The 20,688-nt window shown below is 40.8% G+C and overlaps 1 protein-coding gene across 2 annotated transcripts; it reads right to left on the minus strand.

Moving 5' to 3' along the window:
* Positions 1 to 1,309: 1,309 nt before the first annotated feature.
* LOC111892386 (sodium/hydrogen exchanger 4) lies at positions 1,310 to 5,214 on the minus strand. Of its 2 annotated transcripts, XM_052765444.1 has the most exons (14): positions 5,004 to 5,212; positions 4,796 to 4,914; positions 4,602 to 4,699; positions 4,441 to 4,500; positions 4,297 to 4,343; positions 4,013 to 4,207; positions 3,333 to 3,379; positions 3,144 to 3,210; positions 2,929 to 3,029; positions 2,731 to 2,832; positions 2,478 to 2,622; positions 2,256 to 2,318; positions 2,079 to 2,162; positions 1,310 to 2,007 (listed from the first exon to the last, which is right to left on the minus strand). In XM_052765444.1, the coding sequence occupies exons 1-14, from the start codon at positions 5,139 to 5,141 to the stop codon at positions 1,735 to 1,737; spliced, it is 1,539 nt and encodes a 512-aa protein (XP_052621404.1). In that variant the 5' UTR covers positions 5,142 to 5,212; the 3' UTR covers positions 1,310 to 1,734. The 2 variants fall into 2 exon arrangements, with proteins under 2 accessions (XP_052621404.1, XP_052621405.1); XM_052765445.1 differs by lacking the exons at positions 1,310 to 2,007; positions 2,079 to 2,162 and having other exon boundaries at positions 2,260 to 2,346; positions 5,004 to 5,214.
* Between the last annotated feature and the right edge of the window lie 15,474 nt (positions 5,215 to 20,688).

Below are 20,688 nucleotides of genomic sequence, written 5' to 3' on the forward strand. Positions count from 1 at the left end.
CTTCCATACCAACCTCAATGAACTCTTTGTAATCTCCTTAATTTGAATAACCCCTAACCCTTCACTCAACCATTCATCTGGTAGACTGTAGTAAATGTCCTTGCATCTGGTCTTCATAAGTTTTTCAAGGAAAGTTATAAATTCTAAGAAGACCATCCCACTGAAGTCGAGTTCCCGTACCGAATCCCTGTCTGGTTGAAATACACAAGTAGGTTGGGGACAAAAGAAACATTATAGTAGACATCTTGTGAAGAACCCTTTGTCATTATAGCTGAAGAAATGAAGGGGGTGTTAATTCACTTTTGAAGAACCCTTTATGATTTTGGAGTGTTGTATCGAGCCCTAATCGAACGTAATGAATGAATGGGGGGCAATTGAGCCCTAAATAGGATTTAATACCCACATAATATCAATAAAAGCTACATAATGTCAATAAAAAGCCACATATTTTATTTTAATGTCACGTAATATAAATTAATGCCACTGTTAAAGTATGGTCCATTAACATGACCCATAAATTAAGACTTAACGCGCCAATCTTACTTGGCGCTCACCTGTCAGCCTTGTCTAGCGCCCGTGTCTGGCCCTCCCTCGCCTAGCGCTCGCATGACGACCGCAGGAGACGTTACCCAGCTCCTTACTAGCTGGGCCTAAGTTGGGTTGGCCAAAGGTCTAGCCTAACCCTCTCCCTTGACCTAATTGTCCCCCATAAATAGAACTTAATCTCCTCTAGAGAGGAAGAGCTTCCCTTGGACCTTTCTTGGGAACTAAACCCTAGAGCATCAGCCTCCACGATGCCGAAACACACACCCCACACACCATGATGGTTCTCTCTAGTTAGGGAGAGCCATCTCTTCTCTACCAACCGATCTAACTTGAACGTCGGAGCTTGCTCCCGGGGCACAGTCCCTAGGGCAACGCTAAAGACTTTGATGTGATGTTTGCTTAGGTATCTTGCTGGAAACTCGTTGACGACACCACCTCCAGATCTCTGATCCGGATCCAACACAGAAGACCCGACGGCCTGAGCATATGTTGCAACATTTGGCACTATCCGTGGGAGTCGAACCCACGGCCACGTAATTCATTTGGAGCCATAAACCTAAGATTACCGGTCATATTACCTTAATTTGAACAGGTCAAAAAATTCGATTGATAAATCTATACGAAAAGACATTGTTACCTAAATGTGGACAAAGGCTAAAGCACGTTACCTTTCTACGTCATTAACCATAGATAAAAACTAGAACCAAATCAACTGTATGATGTATATCGCTAGTTTAAATAGACACATATGCATAAATGCTAAAAAAAGTAAGATATTCACGACATAATCTAGAATTAAAAGACCAACTTCAAAGAGTTGACTGAGAGTACAAGAATTTATATATAAGCTAAAGATAAAAAAAAATACGAAGAAACGAGCGTGTATGCAAGAAAAGTAAATGACATGAGCACCCGTTGGGCATAAAAAGAGCTTGATCTTAAAGGCTGTTTCAGATCATCTCCATCTCGCACAACAAAAAAAAGCCTCCATTCATCACCTTTGTAATCAATCTGAGAATGCGCACAAATATTTCAACAAAGGTCTTTTAATGAACCTCAAGTGAATTTTGCTTCTGTTATCCCCTCTTGACTTTTCATGGCAAATCTTTTTCTTTCATTCACATTATTTTCCCTGATGACATGTCTCTTGTATGTCTAGTAGAATTATATTTTCCGTAAAGAGTGATCCTATGGCAAGTCGGTGTTGCGTGGTGGCCCGCCAAATATAGGCCTCATGTAAGTGTCATCAAACCTCCTCCAGTATGAGTGAATTGTGTAAACAGGCCTTTCTATTAGCATTGATATGTTCTCCTTTGCTCTAGATAGATTTTCAGAAGCTGATTCTTCAAAAGAAAGCAATGGAAGTGTCATATCCTCTTTTAAAGATCTAGTTCGGTCGATGTTGCTTGTGTTAGGAGGAAGTAGGTAGCTAATAAGAGGTTTTGTCAAGAAACCAAACACCTGAAATACAACAACACGTAAATCGCTCCAGAAGAATACTTTATCATGTGTGTAATTACCAATATACTTACAATAGTACTGAATAGCACTACCACAATGGTAGTGGTGATCATTGTGGCATCAATCGGATCCAGTGTCACACCAGAGAGTGTAAACTAGAAAAGAAAACAAATCAATTTGCACGAAGGATAGTTATTAGACTAAAATGACAACTCCAAAGTGCAAATGGATCAATGAAAAAGAAGTACCTGTTTAAATGCCAAAGCCACAGAGACAGCACCTCTCATCAGACCAGCCCACCATATTACTACCTAATTAAACCAAATAGCATATGATAACCTACTTCATCATAGGAAGGTATAGTTTATTCTTCATTCAATCAGAAGTAATGTTTAAACTCGAAAAAGTATTTGAAGCTAAGAGAAATTAATTTCACATAATGCACAAGTCCAATGAATAGGTTAAGTTACCTGGTGTTTTGCTGTAATCTTTGATGAACCATCCCCGACTCGATTCATGTAATTAGAAATAATAGAGAGGGGAAACACAAAAGCAGCACGTCCAACCAATATTAACAACATCACACTGCTATACATGCCAATTGAAGCCCCAAAACTGCATCAAGAAATAGTCGGGTATGCAAGTTATAAATAGGATAATGTGTAAAGTTAATTGGAAAACCAATATATATATATATATATATATATATATATATATACACACCTTAATATGCTCATTTTCCATTGCTCATAGTCCAGAGCATCCATTCCCACATACAGGAATATGAATGTTTCTGCAATAAAAGACATGGCTGCAAAAGTATGCCTGCAATTGTACAAGTCCCAAAAGAATTTATCAAGAAAGAGGACGACACATATTAACAAAACTTATGCGCACAAGTTGAAGTATTCATAAACATACTTGGTAGTGATTCTGGAGCTTTCTGTTACGTTATGCCATGCATAGTGTGACATCAAAACTCCAGCAAAGAAGACAGTCAGAATCCCACTGAGTTCAAATAGCTGCACAAAAACAAAGAAAAAAAGAAACTGGCCTTAAATTAATGATTATTCTATGTATTCATGTGAAGCGCATATTGAGAGCTTCTCACTATATATACCCCTATGCATCATTACCTCTGCCAACATGTAGGACAAATATGCAATTAAAATCATCAAAGCGATTTCACGAACACTTGAATGCCTGTAAAAGCAAAGCAATCAAACTACAATTATTGATAATATACCAATCTAATTCAGGCGTTCCAGGTTTCTCCAACTAATTAAGCTTTTATTTTTCACAGCATACAGCGTACGAGTATTAACCTGCCAAAGCCCAATCCTCGAAGAATATATGATGTCAATAGCCCAGCCTGCACAAGACAAAACAAGGTGTGAAACAGGTTCCAACTGTATACACAAATGGAGATGGGGTCAAACTCACTAAGATAAGACTTATGATGATAATGCTTTTGAAAATATTTATTTTCTGAAGAGATTACATGATTTATCATGCTACATTTATTAAAATAAAAAAGATATCATAATTCTGGAAGGACAAGAATCCATTGTTAGACATCTTTATTCACAGTTTGAAATAGTGATCCTTCATCCTTGTTAAGCATTAATCCAGAAATGAATTCGATGCATAAATGATCAATTCGATCATGGATATTAATCCAGAAACCAAAGGGGCAAGGGGAATCAGAAAGAAGAGAAAGGTCAAAGAGATGACAGGCCTCTTCTACAACAAACAACATAAGCAAAGGGGGAAGGGTACGTACGTGTTAAGATTTAAGAATCAGATGAGAGAGAAGACAAGTTTAAATGAACTATATATTCATATCTCTTTGCCTTCATGCATCAATTATATTATATTATATTATATATATATATATATATATATATATATATATATATATATATATATATATATATATATAGGGATGGCTAGTTAAACAAAGAGTTAAGAAAGTGGTAATTAATTAAGAAGAAATTTGAGTTACCGTGACTCCAAGAATGGTGCTGGTGGAGAACAAATAGAAGAAATCAAGCAAGATGCGAAGAGCAGCCTTGCCACCGAGTGTATCTGCATTGATCTTCTGAACCGCATTGAACAGAACAACGGATGTCGCATCATTCACTACTCCTTCACCAAAAACCAGACTGTATAGCAAAGGAGTCTCATCTTGGTGCAAAACCTGTGCATATATATATTAATAGTATTAATTAAATTAATAACCAACTAAGAAGCAACAAGCTCTGCTTATTTGTTCACCAACGTACGTACCTGTAACGTACATACAGTATCTGTAGATGAGAAAATGGTCCCTACACCTATAAATTAAAGTTAAGTTATTCAGTCAAACATTAGCTCCGATCCCAGGAGGTTAACTTTAATGTGATGAAAGACCAAGACATATATATGTCATACTAAGATACTCGCTGATTGTCAAACCCTTGAGCCCAAATTTCGGAAACACCCACCAGCAACCTATATAGGTTGAAACAATCACATTCAACTTCAATTTTGATGCAATCATTTACTGTTTATATGAACACGGCAATTTTTTTTGATAAAAAGATTATATTTACCAGCGGCGACGATCGATGTTGATATGAAAACACCAGTGACTCCGAACAGCATAATCGGCAAAAAGTTTTGGAAAAACTTTTTCTTCTTGACCTGAAATCTGTGGAAAGTAGAAAACGTAGCTCCAAAAGTAAATGAAGAAACACAAGGGAGGGAGGATGGATGTAAATTAATCCAACAAGCTACTGGGGCTTACCCGGCATTGAAAATAATGGGTGGGAGTAGATAAATGAAGAAGAGCTGTTCATCGAACCTCAGAAAATGACTGCTTTTCCAGTTGCTTATGATTAAGATGATTGTCCCAACAACACACCCCTGTTTAGTTGAACAAGAACACAAATGATTTAGAAATTATAGAAAAAAAAAACAAAGATGACGATATCGGAGCATGGGAATATATATACGATGATGATGGCGGTGATGGACTCATTAACCCAACGATTCTCGTCAAGCAAGTGGCCGATTACCAAGCACAGACAGAGCACGGCAACGAACAAGGTGATGGGGACGACCTGAGTATCGAGGTTCAGGTTGACGTCCATTTTTATCGATAAACGTACTAGGATCACGATCACCTCTTGTTATCCTGCTGCTCCTGTAGACGTAGACGAAGAGTTTTGTATGACAAGGATACACGTGTTATTCTTTTATGTCTCAGTAGTGTTTAGTGTTTATAGTTGTTTGTCTCTTTCTCTCCCTTCCTCCCTCCCCCCGTATAAAACAAAACACTAGTATATAAATTTGTTTTAATTTCATAAGCTGAAAGAGTTTTATGAGGCTACCAATCCTTCGAATTATTATATTAAAGATGTGTTTGAGTAGAGCGTTTGAAAGTTTGTTTGAAAGTTTATAGTTTTGAACATTTAATAAAATGTTTGGTGTTAAACAAAATGCTACCAATTAACATTTATCTAGCTAGTTTTTCCAAATACGCCATAAACGTTACTGATTATTATATCTATATTAATAGTTTTCACCGATAAAAAATTTTAAAATACGTTGTAAAATATTTATTATATCCCTATTAATAGTTTTCACAAACAATAAATTTTTTAAAACACTTTGTAAAATAATACTTTTATTTTACTAATTTCTAAAAATTTTGTTTATTTTCGTAGTATACAAAATTTATTTTTCTTAACTAAATTTTGTTCGTTAACTTAAAAAATATTAATTTCTTTCGTGTTTATTTTTATATATGTGTTGGTATAAATTCAAGGTGATCAACGTTTTTATGAAAAATTAGAAATTTTGTTCGTTATGTAAAAAAACTTATTTGCTTTATATATATATATATATATATATATATATATATATATATATATATATATATATATATATATATATATATATATATATATATATTAAAAGAGAAACCTGATTACATCATTTTCAACAATCATGTCCATTAATTGACTTTCTTTTATAGTTTTTTACCATTGGATCAATTTGATGATGTCATTCTCATAATGTTAATATGGTTTTTTTTAAATCCTTGCAGAATGTTGATTAAGGAAATAATTATTTTTTCGAGTTTCGACATTTATGATTAAAATGTTAATTAAGGAAATATTATATTTAAATCATTCAAAATCATTGAACCTTATAAAGTTCAAAACCATCATTTAATCAAATCCAATTAAATATGCATCTAATTCATCTATTTTAGACAATTATTTGAATTTAATATAAAATCACGTCTCCAATTTTTCAATTATCTCTTGAAAATCATTAATCGGCTCTCATTCCTTATTATCTTCATTCTCCACCAATATCATATAATTCCAAGCTTTATAATACTAAATAATAGATAAACATATTGTCTCCAATTTAAAGTAGATTTTAAATGATTGTGTTTCTCATTGTCCGCGTTTTGAAAATTATAAATAATTCTCACATTTCTCATTTGCTCCTTCACATGTCTGTTCTTATATCAATGCGCTATAGAAATTGAACAAAACAATACATCAACTGTAGCACCTAGTTCCTGGTATGTATTTTGTTTAAGTATTTGTGCATTTTTGGCCTTGGACTCGGCGAGTTGAAGGACCAACTCGCCGAGTAGAAGCGGGACGAGACGCGGGGTTTAAGTGATGGACTCAGCGAGTCGGTTCCTGGACTCGACGAGTAGGCTCTGTCTGGACAAAAACCCTAATCTGAGGGTTTGCACCCTATTTAAACAACCTTATGCAGCCCCCATCGCCCCTTTATGCTTCCAGAAATCCCTCATAGCAAACCCTAGCCGTTTTTGAGAAGAACTAAGACATTTTTTGGTGGATCTTGCTAGTTGTGACCATAAGGAGAAAGAGAAAGACTTGTGGAAACAAGTAAAGACCAAGGGAACCCGAGTTTGTGCACCATCTACAGCTCATTGAAGGTAAAAAGTTGTAATCTTGCTCATTTATTTGTTAGATCCCTCTTTGAGGTGATTTAGGGCTTTTATAAGTCATTTTTGGTGGCCAACCATGTTTGCAAACATGGTTGGGGGTTTGAGCTTCTGAATCACGTCATTAAAGGAGTCACAAGACATATTTAGGTTGCTTTTGCACCCATGAAAGGTCCCATGCACCATAGGAGCTTGTTTTATGTCTTTTGAGCTCATTGTCCCATGCATGCACGTAAAGTTTGTAACTTTACATGCTAGATTGATTTTAGGGGCTTGGATCTATCATTTGGTCAAGCGTTGTACATCAGAAATCAAGGATTTAGACTATAGACATGAATCACTCGGCGAGTCCATTCTTGGGACTCGGCGAGTCCAAGACTTTGAGTCCCATATCTGTTGGGGGTCAAAAGAGCTCAGTGGGGTGTTAGAAAGGTTGTAGCAGGACAGAAAGAATGACTCAACACTTTGGACTTAGTTTAAGAGCTGGAGTTCATGGGATTTGACGAGTGCTAGAACGAACTCGGCGAGTCCAAGGCAATCTTCTTAAGGACGAAGATGAACTCGGCGATTTGTTCATCAACTCGGCGAGTCGAGGATAGAACTTGTTCTTCAGTTGAAGGTGAACTCAGTGAGTTGTTCATCAACTCAGCGAGTCGGATGAGTTTCATGAAATTTTCATGTGAGGGTGGAACTCGTCGAGTTGACGGCCCAACTCGACGAGTCGGGCCATGGATAAGGACGAGTAAAGGGCGAGGGACTCGGCGAGTTGACGACTCAACTCGGCGAGTCGGGTCAACTTGAAGTTGACTTTAACTAGACTTGGACTGACCCTGTTTGGGGTGGTACTTGCTGTGTATTGACTTGAAGGTTGTCGTGTAGGGATCTAAGAGTCGAAGGGAGTCGACTAGTGTGCCGAGGATAATTCAAAAACTGCATGACATTAAGGTGAGTTACCTTCCAGTAGGGGTGGGTCTAAGGCCTAATAGAGGTCCGTAGGACCCAAGGGTAGGTCAGTACCTGGAAATGCCTGACTGTATGTCTATGTCTGTTGATTGTATGCTAGTGATAAGGGGTGAAATAGTCCCCAGTTACCGGTTGAAAGATACCAATGTTGATTACCGGTTGCAAGATATCGGTGTTGGTTACTGGTTGCAAGATGCCGATGTTGGTTACCGGTTGAAAGATACCGATGAAGATTACCGGTTGAAAGATACCGACGATATTGTATGGTGTGTGGTGTGATGGGGGAACTCACTAAGCTTCGTGCTTACAATTTTGGTTTTGGTTTTAGGTACCTCTTCGTCGAAGGGGGAGGAGTCGGCGATGTAGCAACGCATCACATACACACATGGTTTCTGCATTGAACTTCTGGGATTGTACTCTGATTTTTATTACTTTTGATGTGATGATTTGAGACGTAACATTATGATTTTGCAAGGTGTTGTTTTATCGACAGTGTTTTGGTAAAATGTTTTAAATTCAAAAATGAATTTTTTTGGGCTTGAATTTTGGGATGTTACAAGTTGGTATCAGAGCCCTGGTTTGAGGGATTTGGACACACCCTCGGGAGTGTCTGGACTCAAACTGAGGGACTAAAATATTTTTACAAGGAAAATGGTTTTCTAAAATCTAAACGGAAGGATTTTGAGAAAGACTAAGTGTGTGATGCGTGCGACCGGCCGGGCTCAAGTAAGTTTTCCCCAAGATACCCATACTTGCTATGTTATGCTATATGGTTCTGATTTGGAAAACTGCATGCTAGAATAGGACTAAGGATCTAGGAGGATGCCTTGTATGCCTGATATATGATTATGAGAATTGTATGCTGGTTAGGGATAAGGGTCTAGGGAGGATGGCTTATATGTCTGTTGTATGAGCTGTATACTAGGACTGTTTAGTCAACAGTAGGATGGGTTGAGTAGGTCAGGCCTAATTTTTGGTTACCTAATACACGAATGCTGCTTGCTTTGTGCTATGGGGGTTCTGGCCATCTTGAACTAACTAAGGAACAGATATTTAACAGTATCCACAAGCTAGTTAGGGGGAGGTGGTGGGGACTCCTAGTGCAGTTGATGGTGGAGGGTAGGTCGGAGAGTGCCCTAGGGAGGCCTAGGATGAGGTCGGTGGAAAGGGTATCGGTAAAAGGGACTTGGCGAAGTCGAAGCAATCCTTGAGGAAAGCACGGGTAGATGTGGAAGGTAGTATGGGGCCGTACTACTGAAAGCAGAGGACCCGTACCCGAATCAAGGAAGGCTGAGACAGAACCAGGAACCTTGGGAGTGTGTTAGACCTCTGGAGAGTATGTATGATCCTGACATTTTATGCGTGTATTTTCAGCATGGTGACTACGCAACATGGAGCAGGAGGTTCCGGATCAGGATCAGGATCAGGCTCGGGTGCAGGATCCGAGCAGGCTGATGACGGGCTGCACGAGTTCATCACGTCTAAGATCACGAGAGGCATTCTTGAGTCGAACCCTGTCATTTTCGGGTCGATCAAGGAAGGGATTATGGAGCTGATGGAGGATCGCCATCGAGCATTCAGGGGTGATATGGCGTCTAGCCAGGCGGGTACACACACGCTGTCCTTCAAGGACTTTTGAGGGAGCGGTGCGCCAGATTTCCATGGGGCGAAGGACCCCATTGCTACCAGACGATGGATTGTAGACATTGAGTCTGCACAACTGACTAGTTTCTATCCCGAGGGATCGAAGGTGAGGTATGTAGCAGGATGTTTGAGGGACAGGGCCAGAGATTGGTGGGAGTCGGTTGGTGACTCTCTGGGAGCCTCGGCTGTTGAGGCTATGGCATGGCCGGATTTTGTTACCCGATTCAGGGTTGAGTTCGCACCTGCGGTGGAGCTTCAGCAGTTGGCCATGGAGTTCCTGGATATCAGACAGACGACTGAGACAGTGGCGGAGATCACCGCCAAGTTCCGAGAGAGGGCGCTATTGGTGCCCCAGTATGCGGGAGATGAGGACATAAGGAGGACCCGCTACCATGATATGCTACGAGCTGACATTCGGGAGCATGTTAGTTTCTCAGCTTGCCCTACCCTGGATTCCATGATTGCAAGGGCTAGGGAGAGGGAGATTGATTTGGAGTACATTCGGAAGAGGAAGGCAGTGGAGGGGCTGACGATGGGGGCTTCGGGGAAGGAGCCCAAGGGATCCGATGGTAGGCCAAAAGACCAATCAGGGCGGGACCACTATGGGTAATGCGGTCGGACACACGAGGGAGCTTGTCACACTAGGTCGGGTTCTGGCTGCTATAAGTGTGGCAAGGTTAGGCATTTTGGCAGAGATTGTACTACCCCTAATCTTGAGATTCAGATATCTGACCTGATTTGCTTTCATTGCAATTAGAAGGGCCATAAAAAGGCCAATTGCCCTAGATTGACAGCAGCAGCAGCGCCGACGGTGGTGCCAACTTCAGCGACAGCACGAGTTGTGGATGGCCAGAAGGCCAAGGTGGAGGCTCTAGTGGTTCGGAGCCGCGCATTTCAGCTGACTGCCGAGGAGGCACGAGCTGCACCCGATGTGGTGACGGGTATGATTTCTTATTTTATGCTTTTATGATATGTCGCTGTGGTTTTGATATATTATGTGTTTTGCTTAGGATCGTTCCATGTGAACGGTATCCCAGTTCAGGTGTTGTTTGATTCGGGTGCCACTCGATCATTTGTCTCTCTTGTGCTCAGCAAGAAGTTTCCGGAGTCTTCGGTCATGTTGGATTGCCCTCTAGAGGTCAAGATTACGGACGACTGGTCAGCACGAGCGTCAAAGGTTTACCGGGATTGTGTTTTGAGGCTGTTCGAGGAATGTTACCTGGTGGACTTGGTTCCCATACCTTTACGGGGGAACAAGGTTATTATTGGTATGGATTTGCTGAGCCCTAATGGGGCAGTGATTGACTGCGTGCAACAGTCGTTACGGATTAGGACCCCAAGTGGGGGAGAGCTGGTGGTTTAGGGTGAAGGGCCACAACGAGGACCGGTTTTATGTTCGGCAGCGAGGGCTAGGCGCTACCTCCAGCAGGGTTGCGCAGGTTATGCCGCTTATGTTATGGATACCCAGGAGGCGGGCAGGACGACGGTGGGCGATGTGCCCGTGGTACGAGAGTTCGTGGACATATTCCCCGAGGAGTTTCCTGGGATACCTCCGGAGCGACAGGTGGAGTTCAGGATCGACTTAGTCCCTGGTGCAGCTCCGATAGCCAAGGCACCATATCGGTAGGCTCCTCCTGCGATGCAGGAGTTTTCTTTACAACTGCAGGAGTTGTTAGACAAGGGATTCACTAGACCGAGTAGTTGTCACACCCCCAAACCAGAACGGCAGAATCGTTCGAGCGCGGATGACTTCATGTAGTATCGAAACAGTTGAATACATAGTAAAGAAAGTAACACAACGATCATATATAAAATTTGAAAGTTTACATTATAGAAAGTACTTGTTTCAAAAGAAATTACAATATGATGTCATACTGAAATTAAACTAACGCCGCAGCGTCTGTAACGCCCGTGTTTCTAGGCTTGCCATTTTTAGCAATGTAATAGTCTGGGTTAACCTTTGTAACCCCAATTTGAAATAATAAAATGTATTATTTGTGAATTATGTGAATTATGTGATTTATGTGTGTGTTCTTAATTATTATAATTTAATGAATTAAGAATAAAATAAGTGTCAAAATTAAAGTGTGAGATAAGCCCGATATCTTTGCATAAAGTTGTAGTGGTTGAAACAAGGATTCCGGAGATATAAGGAATGCCAAAATCCGAGTTATAACAAAGAAGTTATGACCTGTCGAAGTTTCGCAGCAGAACCGGCATGACGCCGAGTGACGTAAAACATGAATTTAAGATAGAGCGATATTTAGCCTTAGCGATCTAAACGAAAGTCGTAGATTTCGTTAAACCGAGAGCGTGCATAAAAGGAACGCCCAAATCTGACTTCGTATGAAGAAGTTATGATTTTCTGAAGTTTCGACGTGGCAGTGTGCAGCCCGAATACTCGATTTGAGATCGAACGATTTCTAGCCGAAACAATCTAAATGAGAATCGAAGATCTCGTTGTTAGTAGCGAAACGATGAAAAGATAGGCGAGAACGGACGTCGGACGAAGAAGTTATGATTTTATAACGAAGTTTCCTGTCCAAGCCTTCTAAAAATAATTAATAAAAATAAAAGTCAAAATTAGCCGACGGAGTCTAAACGAAAGTTGTAGAGCGTAGTCTCACCTTCGCGTGGATATAAAGAACGTTGAAAAGGGAGTTCGTATGAAGGAGATATGAATTTTTGAAGTTTAATAAATATTTAATATTTATTTTTATTTTACTCCGATATTATCCGAAGAAGGATGAGGCAGTCTATCCGAAGTACGCAGCGCGTACTGCTGTACGCCCCGCGTATAGCGAGGTGCGCTCGAGTAGTCCGAAGTCGTAAGCAATGACGTAGAGGGCCCGACGACGTAAGCGTTGACGACCACCGAGGCGTACGCCCCGCGTAGCCTCGTACGCCCCGCGTACGTGCGAGGGTTCAGCACCTATAAAAGGAGGTCCGAAGCAGCCGAGTTTTCTTTTACAAATTCTTCATCTTCTCTCATCTTTTGCCTCGATTTGCGTGCCGATTATACCCCGAAGCCCCGGTATTATTCCCGAGCCCCGAAGCGAGATCCGAAGCCCCGAGAATCCCGAAGAGCGTTATTCCCGAGCCGAAGCCCTGCCCGCGAGGAGCCGGTTTTTGTGAAGATCTTCCAGATCTACGGAGAGACGCTACTTCTATAAGCCGTAGTACTGTCGGATCATCTTCTGATCAAGTGAGTGTGTAGTTATTTTCTCTCCAACGCAATATTATGAAGTATTTAATATAAAATACGTGCTATATGTATATATTTTGTGGTTATATGTGTGAATGTATATTCTCTATGAAATACGTGTTATGTGTGTATGCCTCATCTGTTATGTGGAATATGTATTGATTAAAGCATGCTATACAGGTTTTTAAACAGTGTATAAAAATGTATATTTTTATCTACTAATATGTTGGGTAGAACATGGGTAGATAATTGGTGTGTAATAAACAGATGAGAGGCCTCGGTGTTATTGGTGTTATTCTAGTCATTCAGCAGAGTATGGATGACGACCACGGACTATTCTAGACTGTCCTGTGGAACACTAGCAGGCTCATTACCTGTAGGTGTTGTGAACGACGTGTTCACCGGTGTACTCTATCCCCCACATGGTTGCCTTTAGGACACTTATTGTTGAGGAAGCCCCTCTGCAGTAATGTCCGTCCCGATGAAAATCCTGAAATAAGTTCCTTATAATAGACGTTATTTTTAGGAACGTAAGGTGAGGATAACGGGAATGGGTAATCGGGTTTATTGTTGATTGATGAAATTAAATATAATTATTGTGGGTTTGAAAACCCTATATGCTCACCAGGCTCCCAAGCCTGACCCACTCAGTTTAATTGTATTACAGGAAGTGGCGCAAGAGCTTAAGATGGGCGAATCATCAAGTCATTTTTGTTTACAAGTCTGCATATGTATATATTTGTTGAATGACTTGTAATGTAATCGTTTATGCTTTGTGATCTGTATCGGAACATGACATCCCGACTTTTGATTATGAAATGAAATCATATTTCTATATGAAATGTTTTGATAAATATCTATCTTATCATGTTTTGTTTTTGGGAACAAATTCCGCATCTCTTTTAAAAAATCAAATGGATTTACTCTGAAAATGTTTTAAAAAGCATAAATGAAATCGGTCTTTTCTGGCCGAGATTTTGGGGATGTCACAGTTGGTATCAGAGCATTACTTTAAGCGAACTAGGAATTTGTAGGATTTCTAGACTTAAACTTAGTATGCTAAGTGGAGATTTTAAGGTGTGTGTCTGATAAATTTTAGACACGAGCACTAGTTTATTTTAGGAAGGTTTCCTAAAATGCTTTTATGTGCTAAATGTTATATGTTGCCATATATGATATTGTTTGTTCGGATCTACGGTTTGTTGCCAACCGGATCTGAAGGTTTATGTGTTTAGGATTCTAAGCGTATGTATACGATATTAGAACTAGCATGTAATCGTTTGGAGTAATAAGGTGAAATTATTCGGTGTGTAGATCAAAAATGGTGAGAACAAGAAGCGGAGTTGGAAATGCTGATGAAAACAGGAATCAACCGCCTGTAATTCAACAAGTACCTGTCGTAGCTGATGCACCTGAGCCGATAACAATGGCTGGTGTACAAATGATGATTCAAATGATGTTGGATCGTCTGATGGAAGAAACAAGACGCCTGCTTAGGCAGAATCGTGAAGAACCGTCAATTCAAGCGGAAGAGCCCGAGGAGAATGGAGGGCAGTCTGAAGGAGAAAACTTTAGTGGAATCATTGGTCAAGACGAACAACCAGTGGTTAGACGCAATAACCAGTATGGAGGAAATGATGGTCGTGGGTGCAAGTATAAGGATTTCATGGCATCCAAACCACCATGTCTATCCGGAAGCCCGACGCCGGTGCAAGTTATGGACTGGGTCTCCGAAATGGAGACTATGTTTGAAAGTTGCGAATGCAGCAACAGGCAGAAGACCGCTCTTGCGATCCCTCTGCTAAAATCTGGTGTGTTGAGCTGGTGGAAGCTGTTAGCTGACTCTATGCCCAAGGGAGAAGCAAGCAAAATGTCTTGGGAAGACTTTGTGGAACAACTAAAAATGCAATACTGCTCCGAGCAGGACCTTCTGGAAATCAGTAATGAATTTCAGAATTTGAAGAAAGGGAAATTAAGCGTTACTGAATACGCTGCAAGTTTCACGGAAAAGATGAAGTTTATCCCATATTTGGTGCCTACAGAACTCTCTAAGGTCAACAAGTTTGCCCTTGGACTACCAGCGGACTATGGTCCAATGGTTAAGCAAGTAACCACATTAAAAGCCGCCATCTGGGCTGCTAGAAATGTTGAGACCCAGATCAGGGAAAAAGGTCTGGAAAGGTCAGAGGTTGGCGAGAAAAGGAAAATCGATGGATTTTCAGGGTCCAGCAAGAAAAGTAAATTCTCGAAGTCTAGTTCGAGGGGAAGCGGAGGAAAGGTAGAAGCGAAATGGTGCGACAAGTGCAAGAAGAAGCATTATGGGAAGTGTGGCGGGGAAACCACATGCTTCAAATGTGGAAAGCTAGGGCATTATGCCAATGACTGCACCTTCACCAAGAATGTTTGTTATGGTTGTGGTGAAGAGGGGCACATCTCAAGAGATTGTCCGAAAAAGAAGGAAGTAGCAAGACCCAACATTCCGCCAAAGCCAAAGGCGAGAGCATTCCAGATGACACTGGAAGCTGCTAAAGATGAAGCTGATGTCGCTTCAGGTACCTTTCTCGTTAACAAATTGCCTGCCCAAATTTTATTTGATTCTGGAGCCAACTACTCCTTTATATCGCATAAATTTGGTAGAAAACTAGCTTTTCCTGTTGATAGACTAGATAATGCTTTATTAGTCGAAGTTGCTAGTGGAAAGTTTGTACCTGTTAGCTATCGTATGAAAAACATCTTAATTGACTTGAACGGGAATAAGTTCCACGAGGAATTATTGCCTATCGAACTTAACGGTTTCGACATCGTTTTGGGAATGGATTGGCTTAGCGCCAATGATGCTGAAATTTTATGCAAGAAGAAAATAGTGAAAGTGAATCCACCTGGGAATGAATCGTTTATGGTGTACGGAGATAAACGCAGAGTAAACTCTGGAATCATTTCTCTAATGAAAGCCAGAAAATGTTTGACCAAGGGGTGTAAATCATACTTAGCATTTGTGATCGATGCTAAGAAGGAAAAGAAGGTGATACAAAATATTCCTGTTGTGTGTGATTATCCGGAAGTATTTCCCGAAGATCTTCCTGGATTACCGCCCGATCGACAAGTAGAATTTCGTATCGACTTGTTGCCTGGAACAACGCCAATTGCAAAAGCACCTTATCGATTAGCACCGACGGAGATGAAGGAGCTAATGATGCAACTTCAGGAGTTATTGGACAAAGGTTTCATTAGACCTAGTTCATCACCCTGGGGAGCTCCGGTGTTATTCGTAAAGAAAAAAGATGGAAGCATGAGGATGTGCATTGATTACCGAGAGCTGAATAAGGCAACAATAAAGAATCGATATCCGTTGCCGAGGATTGATGACCTATTCGATCAACTACAAGGTTCAAGTTATTTCTCAAAGATCGACTTGAGGTCAGGATATCATCAGCTGAAAGTAAGGGAGCAGGATGTAGAGAAAACTGCATTCAGAACGCGATGTGGACACTACGAGTTCTTGGTTATGTCGTTTGGACTAACCAATGCTCCGGCAGCATTCATGGATTTAATGAATAGGGTTTGTAATCCGTTCCTTGATAAATCTGTGATAGTATTCATAGATGACATTCTGATTTATTCGAAAAGCCAGGAGGAGCATGGCAGACACTTGCGAGAAGTGTTGGAAGTTTTGAAGAAGGAGAAGCTGTATGCAAAGTTCTCCAAATGTGATTTTTGGATTCGTGAAGTCCAATTCTTGGGTCACGTAGTCAACCAAGAAGGGATAATGGTTGATCCAGCGAAGATCGAAGCTGTGATGAAGTGGGAACAACCGAAAAGTCCCACGGAGATCCGAAGCTTTTTAGGATTAGCCGGATATTACCGAAGGTTCATCCAAGGCTTTTCTTCGATCGCTAGTCCATTAACAGCTTTGACCCACAAATGAGCTACTTATGCTTGGAGTGATAAGCATAAAGAAGCATTCGAGAAACTAAAGAAGAAACTATGCGAGGCACCGATACTTTCTCTACCCGATGGAGTTGAAGACTTCGCTGTTTATAGCGATGCGTCTGGGGTTGGATTGGGCTGTGTTTTAACCCAAAGAGATAAGGTGATCGCATATGCATCTCGACAATTGAAAGAGCATGAAAAGAACTACCCGACTCATGATTTAGAGTTGGCAGCGGTAGTTTTCGCACTGAAAATATGGAGGCATTACCTCTATGGCACAAAGTGCAAACTTTTCACTGATCATAAGAGTCTCCAATATCTTTTTGGTCAGAAAGAATTAAATATGAGGCAACGACGCTGGTTGGAATTACTTAAGGACTACGACTGTGAGATACTTTACCACCCCGGTAAGGCCAATGTTGTTGCTGATGCTCTCAGTCGGAAAGTCAATCTTGAAAGGAGAAGGCCAAGAGCGTTGAGAATTGAAGTTGTCTCGACTATTTTGGAAAGTATCAAGAAAGCTCAAAGCGAAGCTTCTGAGAAGAATGACCGAAAGGAGGAACATTTGGGCAAAACGTTGGTGTTCGGCATAAACAGTCACGGACTAAAGGTGTTCCAAGATCGGATTTGGATACCGAAGACAGGAGGAGTCAGGGATCTTCTGATGGAAGAAGCTCACAAAACCATGTACTCGATTCATCCCGGTAGCACAAAAATGTATAGGGACCTGAAACCCTATTATTGGTGGCCGACGATGAAGATCGACATTGCGAAGTATGTGGCCGAGTGTGTGACCTGTGCAAGAGTCAAGGCACAACATCAGAAACCATACGAGAGTTTAGAACCATTACCTGTGCCTATGGGTAAGTGGGAAGACATTGCTATGGATTTTGTCACTAAACTACCCAGAACAAAAAGTGGTCACGACATGATTTGGGTGGTCGTTGATCGATTCACTAAGAGTGTGCATTTCATAGCAGCCAATGAAAAATGGTCTATGGAAAAGTTTGCGAATTCTTACGTAAAGGAAATTGTGAGGCTTCACGGTGTTCCGTTAACGATTGTGTCGGATCGTGATAGTTGTTTCACCTCACGATTTTGGAAAAGTCTACAAGAGGAATTGGGTACCAAGTTGTGTTTAAGTACAGCTTACCATCCGCAGACTGATGGTCAGAGTGAAAGAACGATACAAACACTTGAAGATATGCTGAGAGCGTGTACCTTGGAATTCCTAGGTAATTGGGATGAACATTTACCTTTGGTAGAATTTTCCTATAATAATAGTTTTCACTCGAGCATAAAGATGGCACCTTATCAAGCATTGTATGGACAGAAGTGTCGTACGCCGTCTTGTTGGCTTGAGGCTGGGGAAAAGCAGTTTATGGGACCGGAGATAGTCCATCAAACGGCTGAAAAGTTGAGGATAATTAGGGAAAGAATGTTAGCAGCTCAGGACCGTCAAAAGAGCTATGCTAACAAAAAGCGAAGACCGATGACTTTTGAAGTTGGAGATTCGGTTTTGCTTAAAGTCTCGCCGTGGAAGGGACTTATAAGATTTGGTAAAAGGGGAAAGTTAAGTCCAAGGTTTATTGGACCGTTTAAAGTTCTTCAGAGGATTGGGAACGAAGCTTACAAGCTCGAACTACCAGAAGAACTGAATGGAATTCATAACACTTTTCATGTGTGTTACTTGAGGAAGTTCACGGGAGAAGTTCCCGACATAATTCCACTTTCGGAGTTGAGGATCGATGAGAACAAAAGGTTGATTGAGAAACCGGAGGCAATCGTTGACCGAAATACTAAGAAGTTGCGACGTAAGATGGTTGAGTTAGTGCTTGTCCGATGGAAACACACGAATGGGCCAATTCTCACCTGGGAAACGGAGAGTGACATGATGAGTCGCTATCCGCATTTGTTTGCTGGTGTGTGATTCCGAGGACGGAATCATTCAAAGGTGGAGAGAATTGTAACGCCCGTGTTTCTAGGCTTGCCATTTTTAGCAATGTAATAGTCTAGGTTAACCTTTGTAACCCCAATTTGAAATAATAAAATGTATTATTTGTGAATTATGTGAATTATGTGATTTATGTGTGTGTTCTTAATTATTATAATTTAATGAATTAAGAATAAAATAAGTGTCAAAATTAAAGTGTGAGATAAGCCCGATATCTTTGCATAAAGTTGTAGTGGTTGAAACAAGGATTCCGGAGATATAAGGAATGCCAAAATTCGAGTTATAACAAAGAAGTTATGACCTGTCGAAGTTTCGCGGCAGAACCGGCACGACGCCGAGTGACGTAAAACATGAATTTAAGATAGAGCGATATTTAGCCTTAGCGATCTAAACGAAAGTCGTAGATTTCGTTAAACCGAGAGCGTGCGTAAAAGGAACGCCCAAATCTAACTTCGTATGAAGAAGTTATGATTTTCTGAAGTTTCGACGTGGCAGTATGCAGCCTGAATACTCGATTTGAGATCGAGCGATTTCTAGCCGAAACAATCTAAATGAGAATCGAAGATCTCGTTGTTAGTATCGAAACGATGAAAAGATAGTCGAGAACGGACGTCAGACAAAGAAGTTATGATTTTATAACGAAGTTTCCTGTCCAAGCCTTCTAAAAATAATTAATAAAAATAGAAGTCAAAATTAGCCGACGGAGTCTAAACGAAAGTTGTAGAGCGTAGTCTCACCTTCGCGTGGATATAAAGAACGTTGAAAAGGGAGTTCGTATGAAGGAGATATGAATTTTTGAAGTTTAATAAATATTTAATATTTATTTTTATTTTACTCCGATATTATCCGAAGAAGGATGAGGCGGTCTATCCGAAGTACGCAGCGCGTACTGCTGTACGCCCCGCGTATAGCGAGGTGCACTCGAGTAGTCCGAAGTCGTAAGCAATGACGTAGAGGGCCCGACGACGTAAGCGCTGACGACCACCGAGGCGTACGCCCCGCGTACGTGTGAGGGTTCAGCACCTATAAAAGGAGGTCCGAAGCAGCCGAGTTTTCTTTTACAAATTCTTCATCTTCTCTCATCTTTTGCCTCGATTTGCGTGCCGATTATACCCCGAAGCCCCGGTATTATTCCAGAGCCCCGAAGCGAGATCCGAAGCCCCGAGAATCCCGAAGAGCGTTATTCCCGAGCCGAAGCCCTGCCCGCGAGGAGCCGGTTTTTGTGAAGATCTTCCAGATCTACGGAGAGACGCTACTTCTATAAGCCGTAGTACTGTCGGATCATCTTCTGATCAAGTGAGTGTGTAGTTATTTTCTCTCCAACGCAATATTATGAAGTATTTAATATAAAATACGTGCTATGTGTATATATTTTGTGGTTATATGTGTGAATGTATATTCTCTATGAAATACGTGTTATGTGTGTATGCCTCATCTGTTATGTGGAATATGTATTGATTAAAGCATGCTATACAGGTTTTTAAACAGTGTATAAAAATGTATATTTTTATCTACTAATATGTTGGGTAGAACATGGGTAGATAATTGGTGTGTAATAAACAAATGAGAGGCCTCGGTGTTATTGGTGTTATTCTAGTCATTCAGCAGAGTATGGATGACGACCACGGACTATTCTAGACTGTCCTGTGGAACACTAGCAGGCTCATTACCTGTAGGTGTTGTGAACGACGTGTTCACCTGTGTACTCTATCCCCCACATGGTTACCTTTAGGACACTTATTGTTGAGGAAGCCCCTCTGCAGTAATGTCCGTCCCGATGAAAATCCTGAAATAAGTTCCTTATAATAGACGTTATATTTAGGAACGTAAGGTGAGGATAACGGGAATGGGTAATCGGGTTTATTGTTGATTGATGAAATTAAATATAATTATTGTGGGTTTGAAAACCCTATATGCTCACCAGGCTCCCAAGCCTGACCCACTCAGTTTAATTGTATTACAGGAAGTGGCGCAAGAGCTTAAGATGGGCGAATCATCAAGTCATTT

Source organism: Lactuca sativa, chromosome 7, assembly GCF_002870075.4.
Source record: "Lactuca sativa cultivar Salinas chromosome 7, Lsat_Salinas_v11, whole genome shotgun sequence".
Taxonomy (NCBI): Eukaryota; Viridiplantae; Streptophyta; class Magnoliopsida; order Asterales; family Asteraceae; genus Lactuca; species Lactuca sativa.